At 31.2% G+C, this 10,292-nt stretch overlaps 1 protein-coding gene across 3 annotated transcripts in view; it reads right to left on the bottom strand.

Moving 5' to 3' along the window:
* LOC107463235 (probable terpene synthase 2) overlaps positions 1–10,292 on the bottom strand; it is a 19,559-nt gene that overhangs the window by 1,604 nt on the left and 7,663 nt on the right. Inside the window, exons 1-5 of one of the 3 annotated variants that reach the window (XM_016081994.3) lie at positions 4,253–4,429; positions 3,884–4,169; positions 3,247–3,619; positions 1,506–1,724; positions 696–834 (exon numbers count right to left, since the gene is read on the bottom strand). In XM_016081994.3, coding sequence (XP_015937480.1) covers positions 696–834; positions 1,506–1,724; positions 3,247–3,619; positions 3,884–4,169; positions 4,253–4,387 — 1,152 coding nt within the window. In that variant the 5' untranslated portion in view covers positions 4,388–4,429. Of the gene's footprint in view, positions 1–695; positions 835–1,505; positions 1,725–3,246; positions 3,620–3,883; positions 4,170–4,252; positions 4,431–10,292 lie in introns of those variants that run through there. The other 2 variants (XM_052253095.1, XM_052253094.1) reach the window with 2 other exon arrangements.

Genomic DNA, 10,292 nt, shown 5'->3' with positions numbered 1-10,292 from the left:
GGTATGAATATCTTACATATTTTGTTCACTAATTTATTTTAAATGCATATATAAAAAATATCAGAATAATTGATCTATATTATTCATGTTACATTCTTTATAATAATAAAAGATAAAAATTAAAATTTTAGTTATTATGAATGATATCAAATATAAAATTATTTATTTTTAGTAGAATTTTTTATTTTAATATAGCACTTATTAATAATTTTTTATTAAAAATAATAATAAAAAATAATATTATCAATTATATAATATAATATTTAATTATATAAATATTTAATTTTTGACCTCTTCTTCAAAAGATTTTTAGATTCGCTCTGACTGGAGTTTGGCTCTAAGAGATGCATGTCAATGGAATAAATTTGATCGGTCGTATGATATATATCTCATAAATCTTGCAAATGTTATCAAATTTAAAATGAATAATACTTGTTATTTTTTTTGAAAAATGGATCTTCTCAATTTTTTTTTAACAATTGAGAGAGTAAAATGTGATCTTCTATCATTAATTTTATAAATAGGATAAAAAATAAATATAAAAAAAATAATAAAAAATTAAAGATCACATTTTACACTTTTATTTTTTTTTAATAATTGAAAGAATCCATTTCTATTATTTTACGGAGTTGGATAGATGCACTCCACAAAACAAATATAATATATTTTTAAGAGGTTAAAAAAAAGGGTCTTACTTCTTTAATGGAAAATTTAGTGCAATATGCTCTTCCTTGTTTTTCAAGTTCTCGTTCTACTTCTTCAAAAAATTTGAGGAGAGACTCATAAATTAATTTCATGTATTCGGGAAGATCATCCAAGGAGCTAATATCCCACCTGTAATGTATTCCACCATGAAAAAACTTTACAAGTTAGAAAAGTTTGATAGTTCACCATCAATATCCACAAATTTCGTGACCATTAATTCCAAATTAACTTTCAAATTTTAAAATTAATAAAGGCATGATATTTTCATAAAAAACTCAAATTTTGAACTTTCCATTCAATTCCTTCAATTGTATTTTCTCTTCCAATATTTGAGTTTTGTACCACCATCAATTAGTTGGACTCAAAAAAATATCAGCTACCTGGCATAAAAAAAATTAGTATCTATTTAGGATAAAGTATATTTTTTGTTCTTAAAGTTTGGCAAAAATTTAAAAAATATCCATAAATTTTATTTTGATTCAGTTTTGTTCCAAAAATTTTCAATTTGCATCAAATATATCCTTGACAGCTAAATTTTCAAAAAATTTAAAATCAATCTAACAATAATGCATGAAAATTATGCTTGATTTGCTTGTATTAAGGGTTGTTCTTATGAAATTATTGTTGAATTGGTCTTAAATTTTTTAAAAAATTAGCCGTCAAGAATATATTTGATGCAAATCGAAAACTTTTTGAATAAAATTGAAACAAAATAAAACTTAAGAGTATTTTAAAAACTTTTATCAAACTTCAAAAACAAAAATAATACTTTGCCCATCTATTTATAATTTTTAACCAACCTTTCAATTGCCTCCGTGAAAAGTTTTAGTTCATCTATAGTTCCATAGGCATCATATGTATCATCAATAATTGATATAAGAGCAATCAATTTTATCAGTATTTTCCTAGCTTGAGAATATTGAGGTTCAAAATAAACCGCCAAAATCCAGTTACAACATTCTACAATTCTATCTCGAGCATATGGTAGTTTTACAGCAACATTAAGCTCCTTCCACCACCTAAAATTAAAGGACAAAAACACAATAACAATGTTATAATTACGGTGTGGTTAGTTAAATAAATAAGTTTAACTTCGATAATGCTAGAGAGATAACAACTCAAAATTATTTTATTTAACTTAATATTTATAATTTTATACATATAACATCTGTAATAACACCATTATTATATCAAATATTACTTAATTACTTTGGCAGTAATTAAGGAATGTAAAAAAAAAAGTGATAGTTAATGTTAGAAAGATAAGAAAGAGCAGTAAAAAAAGATTTGTGTATATTCAAGTTTTATAAAATAATACAATATAAAAATGTATTAATAGGTGTTAAGAGATTTAAAATAATAAAGACGTAATATTTAATAATAAATATTTAAATATGCTAAATAATTCTAATCAATGTTAATTAATTTTAATATATTCTAACAGCTAAGAAATACAAAATGAAATAACTTCGAATTTATTTTCTATTGTCTCCTAAATATTTTTATAAAATATATCAACAGTTAATTTATACTATAAACATTTAACAAAAATAAAATAAACTAACTAATAAAAAACAGAGTACCCAATAGAAGCAACAAAAAGAATAGAGAGACTTTTTGTGAACTGTAGTGCACTTCTACAAAAACTTAATCTGCTCAATAACAAAAAACTCCAACAACACTTAACAATAGAAAACATTCATTATATAACACCTACTAATTACAACTAGGACTGGAAGTGAGCCGAGCTGAGCCGAACTAGACCAAGTTTAAGCTCGGCTCACCAAAATTGAGCTTGGCTCACGGCTTGCTTCATTAACAATCGAGCCTATTTTTTAAGCTCAAGCTCGACTCACCAAAATCTCACGAGCTGATTCAAACTCACGAGTTGACTCAAATAATAGAAATATAAACACAAAATCTATAATTTTATATAAATAAATTATAACTTATATATATTAAAAAATATTTAAAAAAAATAATTTTATATATTATTTATCTATCAATAAATATAAATTTTTTATTTATGTCCTACATCAAAATTATATGTAATAAATAAATATAAAATTTTAAATAATTAAGATCATTAATATATATAATTATATATTACTATTTTATATGTATATATATAATATTAAATATATAGACTCAAGGCTCATTTAATTTATGAGCTCAATTCCAGACTCAAGCTTGGCTCACCAGCTCACGAGCTTAGCTTATCGAGCTATAAACGAGTCGAGCTCGAGCTGGCTCATGAGCTGGCTTGACTCACTTCCAGCCCTAATTACAACTGCTTAAAACTATTTTTACAGTTAAACAGAGTACCAAAGAATAGCCTTTACTTATCGAGTTCCTCAATCTTGCTCTCTTCATAATATATGGTGTTAATACTAACACTCAATATATATCTAAACCAAACATTTTGATTTTTAAACTTTTGTAGAAGAGTGTAAACATTTAACCAAGATGAGTATTTTGATAGGAATTTGAAAACTTATTTAACAAAGTAGGATGGTTTTGTGGTTAAATTAAAGAGCTTACTCGGTAATGTTGCCAACTTCTTTTCGATGCAAGTTTTGTAGGAAATTAAAGTCTAATTTTGCAAGAGTGAGTAGAATTTGATTATGGGTTGGATCTTGTTCATATATTGAAATAAAACGCCGTGCCTCCAATCTCGGCAAACCTTGGTGTAAAGGTTGACCTAAACTATAGTTGACTTGTGCTGCAAGAGAAGGCTTCAATTGGGTGGCAATGGATTTAAGTTGAGTGGAAGTGAATGCATAAGCTTCATCTAATATGTTTTCTCCATGAATTCTGAGATGACATGCTTCATACAACTCTAGCAATCCTTCCACATCCTTCACAAGTTTTTCACTAAACTTTCCATTCTCATCCTTGTATTTGTTGAACACATCTAGATATTGTTATCCATACAACAATCAAAATATTTAAGAAAAAATTTAAAAAGTTAACATTAATTTAGCCAACTAATTTAAAAATTAACCAACAATTAGAAAAAATGAACATTAAGAAGAAATAAGTAAAACTAAAATAATAAAAACATCTAAAACGTTGAAAAGAATATTTGAAAGTAAAATAAAGTAAAACTAATTTAGGTTATTTTAAGCCAAAATATAAAAATTAAATAAGCTAAAAAGAATAGGAATAAGGTGTATACTTGGTGAAACGTGATATCCTTGTTGCCTTAATAACCTAAAAAGCAAAGCAAGTAAGCGAAGGTTATCTTCAACAATTATTATTTCTCCATTTTTGGTATAATTGTTGTGAATTTGTTGCAGCAATTCATCAATCTCACTCTCAAAGTGATAATGAATCCCCAAACGACAGATTAAATCAATCAAGTTAACTATTTCTTCAATGGGCTTAGAGACATCAATAAGCATTTTGACAACTTGTTTCTTCAGTTTTTCAATTTGTGCCTTTGTTTCATCATCATCAAATTCCTGCATTACATCCATAAAAAAGATATATCAGTTGATCATTATTGCATTTGCATGCATGATGAACAATATAGAGAGATATATACCATGGATTGTGAAGCATATTGAAGGAAATAATCCTTCCAAATACTAGGATGATAATTTGCAGTGTTTCGATCAATCATGTTGAATTTTGCATCAGGTTTGAAGCAATCAAGTACTGAAGTGTTAGTACTACACATCCTTTATTTCTTGATCAATATTGGATTCTATGTTATAACTTCTATCATGCCTACTCATCATATATAGGAAAAATCTGTGGTACAGAGAGAAAAACGGATATATACCTACCGATATATATATTTTTTTATATATCATTTTGAACTATAATTCATTGGCTACTGACACACGTTTGTTATTAAAATAAAATAAAATGACACTAAAAATAAAACATAATAGATTAAGATATAAAATTTGGAAAAGTCTAGGGGCCAGCAATTTTATTGCATTTTGGCCAGCATGTAACCATCAGAGAAAGGTGAGCCATTGGATAAAATCTCACACTAATCTCACACCAATCTCACACCATCAAATCATCATTGATGGCTAGTTGATGGCTACCAATCACAAATGTTGCTGCCCCCTAGTATTGCTCATAAAATTTAGTGTTTTTATATTTTATTTTGTGTTAAATTAAACTAAATTATAAAAATTTAATTTACTCTTATTTTTTTCATCTAAAAAATTTAGAAAAAAAATATAACGATAAACAAGGGATGGGGCAATACATGATTAATGATAATGACAATCGGTGATTAATAAAATGTCATACATATATATGCATAGCATTTTGGCAAGTTCTATATGGCACAGAGCTAGAATATGCTTCTAACATGTCGTCATTTCAATATTTCATGCGTGAAGCCAAGAAGGAAAAACCCATGTTTTCATTTCAATGCATAATTGTGAAACAAAAACGATAAGACATATACTAGTATTTCATTTTCTCCTCCCATGTTGGCTCAACTTTTTTGAACATATATATTGTTTCATGGGCAATTATATATAACGTATAAATGTATACATACAGGTATATAGATATTTTTTTAAGTTAGATATGAAGGTGACATGTGAATCTATGCTGGTAGTTGGGGAACAGTTTAATCATCTCTTTTAGCAGCTTGTCAGAGCTGGTTTATTAAAATATGGTTTATCAGCTTCCATAATAAAGCTAAGCTGGTGGAATATTATTAAAATATTGTGAGCGAGTTTATCATGAATGGGCTGGACCGTTATTTTATTATTAAAATATTGTGAGTGAGTTTCATGACTTAAATCAAAACGCTGTTAGACATCACTTATTTTTGGATCATAATAAGTGATGGGCACATCACTTTTTTACTTTTTTTTGTTTTGTCATAGGTATTTATATTTATGAATATAAAAACTATATTTTTTATATTCTAATATTTTTTATAAATATAAATTCTAATTGATAATGATATTTTATTGAACAAATATTTATGTGATAACAATTATGTTATATTATAATTTTTTATCATAATAATATAAATTTTAAATTTATTGCAGCTTCAAAATATGAAGTGTATATTAAATTGTAACATTTAAATTAATGTAAAATATTAAAAAAAGATTTATTAAGTTGTTTGAACCAACAAAATAAAATAAACACAACAGCAATACAATTATTTTAAGAGACTGGTGTAAAAAATTAATATTAATATGTGCATTTATGGATAGACAAATTTTAAACGAGTTCAGCACTTTTCAACTCTAAAGCAGAAAAATTATGTGTTTGGTATCTCGGGTACCGAATATTTTGGAGTGGTCCTCGGTTGAATAGGTGGGGCGTAGTCTGGAATTGGGTTGCAAGGGTGAAGCGGGGAGGCCGACGTTCTGAGCTCCCGATGCGGAGGGGGTGTCACTTGCAAAGACACTCCGACGCTCAAGTCAGTCGAGTGTGCAGGCAAAAAAGGGGTAAAGCAGACCCTCCCCATATATACTTTGTCAGAAGTGGGTCCCACAAGAACAGAATCCACATTTCTCGAAGTTTCCTTGTACAGTTGTGGCGGCCAGCTGTCCCGGACGCGTGTTCGGGTCGGCGAATGAGTGCCTCACACCCGATCGTTCGGGTCGGGTGGTTAGGGGGTCAGATCAGCCCATGTTTTCTTTGGGCCAAACCGTAACATTATGGCATTGAGCTAAAAAATTATCCCCAGGAATGAAGCGAGCTTAAATAAATTACTCGTTTAATCCACTCGATTAATCTAATTTCTTTCACTTAATTTAAAATTTTGAATTATAAAATTTTTAATTTGAAATTTAAATAGACATAACTTACATAAATGATTAAATTTAATTGAGTTAATAGTTAAATTAGTCCCTGAAAGACAGGACATTCTTCAAATTCATTCCTAAAAGATTTTTTCAATCAAATTGGTCCTTTAAAGATTACTAATCATATTTGTTCTTCAGAAATTTCATTAACAATTTTCGGCAACAATTGATAATAAAAAATATTAATTGACAACATACATAATACTTGACATGTCTAATTGAATGTTAATTAGATATATTTATCAAAATCTATTAATTTGGCTTATTTTTTCAATTACATAAATTATATTTCCAATATGACTTAATAATTAAATTGATAAATTTTCATAAGTATATTTGGCCAGCGTTCAATTGAAGCTATCATTTAATATTTTACATCATCAATCATTGACAAAAATTATTAACGAAGTTATCGAATGACAAATATGATTAATTTGTAATTTTTAAAGGACCAATTTGATTAAAAAAAAATTAGTGACAAATTTAAAAAATATTTTATTTTTCAGAAACTAATTTAACTATTAACCCAAATTTAATTTGATAAAAAAATTATAGGCATATTATTGTACTCATACGACTAATGTTAGGACTCTATAATTAATTTTGTTTTCAAAAAACAAATTTCAGCTACCAAACATAATTTTTAAGTATCTCAACAAAAGATATAAATGTATGCAATCCTTCAAATTAATAAAATTTATAATTTTAAATTTTAAATCCAAATAATAAAATTAGATTAACTGAACAAATAAATTTCAAGTGACCTATAAAGTAAAACAGATATATTATGTAAGAACATATAATTGCTTATTAAAACAAGCCTACTTTTTTTTATTTTTTATAATACACACCAATTATGTTAATCAATAACTTTTAACATTTTTTAATATGCTAAAAAACAGATAGATTTGAGTCTCAATGTAAAGTTCAGACTCTTTTGAAGCAGCCTCCGATGTCTTTCGGAGTCGAAGTGCCACCGTCCAAATTTATCGTGAGAAGGTAAGAGTGGTAGCTGCAAGAAACTCTGATGCTTAAATTAGCAAAGGTTTAAGCAGGTTCGAAATATACTTAAGAGTGTAAGAGTATTTATAATTGTAGATGTAGAGTCAATAATCATTTTTTGATTTGTTCCACCTTTGATAATGCATGGGTTGGTTACTTTCTTTAGTAGGAAGTTTGTTAAAATCTCCTTTCTAGATGAATATGAAAAATAATAGGAGTTAGTTACTTATTTAGATAAATAGGATCGCGTTTATGTCGTTATGGCCGACCTCCATGAGCTGAGGTCGAATAGGTGTCGTTTTGTATGATGTATATTGAACTTTATTTATTTTGGGTATGACTAAATTATAGATCAGTGCATAAACAATAAATTTATTATATAGTCTAAAGACACGTGTTAACTAAACTTACGATATAAACATATAATTTTTTAATTATTTTTCTATTGGTCCATATAGGCCCGTTTAAGGCTTAAACACATAATTTCATACTCTTTTATTAAATTTAATCTTTTATAATTCTAAATTAAATTTTAAGCAAAATACAAAATAGATAAAATAATTTAACATCATTTATTTTATAAGAAGTAATCATATGTGTTCGGTTGGTCGGGTACCGAGCGGTTCGGAGAGATCTTCGGATTGATGAAGAGGGGTACGACCTGGTTTCGGGTTGCAGGGCTGAGCATGGAGTAGACGACGTCTCGAGCTCTTTGCGGGGAGGGGATATCACCTGCAAAGACACTCCGACGCTCTAGTCAGTCGTGGTGCAGGCGAAAAATAGGAGTAAAGTGATGTGTGTGACGTACCTTGTGGGAGGGGTAGGGCCCTCCCCTTATATATCGTGTCAGGAGAGTGGGCCCTCCAGGGGGAGGCCTCCTTCCAGGAAGTTTCCTTCCTCCCAGCTATTGTGCAGCTGGCAAGGAGGGTGCGTGGCCGGGTCGCTAGACAGGCGGGCGCGACGACCCGCCCAAACGGGTCGGTAGGTACCGGGGCGGGTCGGTCTCCATGCCTAGCTGGGTTGGGCCGTAACAGTCCCCCAACGCGCCAGCAATGGTCGTGAGCACCGTTGATGGCGCGTTATGTTTCCTCTCGTGTGTTGTCACTAGGTCGGCCGCTCGTGGAGGGGACGTGCCTCCTGCGCGCATGTCTGTTGGTTGCTGGGGATAACCTTTCGTCGCCTCGTTCTTCGCGTCAAGCATTTAATGCTCATAATGGGTTATTTCAAAATCCTACGTGCAAAGACTATTTTGCCCTTTGTCTTTTGCGCTTCTTGAGTCAATTTCTTAATCCCCCAATCAGTTTTCCATTTTGCTTTCACTTCATTCCCTTGTTCTTCCCATTTCTGTCTTCTTCTCTCCGAATTTTCTACTACCATTCATGTGTCCTTGCACGTTCGCCCCTTATTGCTTCCTTCCAAATCTCTGCAACTATCTTGGTAAGCACTCATCTTCCACTTTTTGCTCCATATTTGTTTTACCTTCACTGTCTGTGTTCTGTGTGCATGTTGTTTTTCTGATTTTACTCATATGTTAAGTGACGTTAGTGTTAGATAGGTGCATTAGGGGGTTACCATTCCAGGGCTTTAGTTTTAGGCTTTACTTAGGATTTGCTTCGGCCATGCTTGGTTTCAGTTGTTGAATAGGCTAAAAGTAGTTCTGGGCCTTTTTCGAACTCTCGACCGCATAGACTAACCGAGTGGTGCCCCCACTGTAGGTATGCCTCGTATCGTCTCACGAGCTTCCACCTTAGGCGTGGGTTACGACCGGTACGCTTGGGTGATCTCTGACGTGAAGGATTTTCCAAATCAGATGGGTGAGGAGGAGTTGACTAAGTTCCGTCAAGTCGAGTACTTGTGCAGCGGGACTGACGAGGAGTCCAATTATGATATTTTCATTCCCGCTCCCAACGAACGGTTATACGAACTCAACCTTCGCTCCTCCCGAGTTGCCGACCGGATCTGGTTCTACAAGGCAATATTTATCCAACTGGGGGTTCGAATTCCTTTCTCTTCTTTTCAAATGGCGCTCCTTAACCGGATCTCCGTGGTGCCATCGCAGTTGCATCCGAACAGTTGGACTTCCATCCGCTGTTTCGAGATGGTGTGTGAATACTTAGAGCTGCCGATATCCGTCGACGTTTTCCTTTATCTATTCAACCTCACGAATCCTTCCAATGAAGGAAAAGCGAGGAAAGGGTTCATGTCCTTCTGATCTACCCAGGGTCGGAAGATTTTTTACTTGTTCGAAGACTCTTACCATGGGTTCAAGGATAAGTACTTCAAAGTGCACCCAGTCAAAGGTCGCCACCCCTTCTGGCTGTCGTTAGAAGGGCAACGCCTCATCCCAACATATTGGAGTTTTGGGGCGGGGTCCAACACTTTTATTAAGGTGACCTACAAGGGGATGTCTGCTGTAGACAAAAAGATTGTCGACGTGTTGTTGGCCATCTTTGGAAAAAACCAAGTGAATCCCACCTTCTTATGGGTGAGAGATTAGACTTTACTCTTTAAAGTGAAATTCAAACTTTAGAGGATCTAAATCCGTGTGTAAAAGTTAGGTTTTAGTGGGGCAGAGAGTAGTGCAGTAGTGCGGGTTAGACATGTTTAGCGGGTGTAGATGAAAAAATTACTAAAAATAATGGGATTTTGGGTTTATTTTTTATTTGAAGTACTAAAAAGTGCGCTTATAAGCGTTTTCAATTTTTGAAATTAAATATTTTTTAAATTAATATAACATATTTTATTTTTTGTTTTTAATTTTTTATTTCATTTTTAAAAAAGAATTTA

Source organism: Arachis duranensis, chromosome 8 (assembly GCF_000817695.3).
Source record: "Arachis duranensis cultivar V14167 chromosome 8, aradu.V14167.gnm2.J7QH, whole genome shotgun sequence".
NCBI lineage: Eukaryota > Viridiplantae > Streptophyta > Magnoliopsida > Fabales > Fabaceae > Arachis > Arachis duranensis.
Note: the sequence above shows the minus strand (reverse complement) of the source record. Positions and strands in the feature narration are given on the sequence as shown.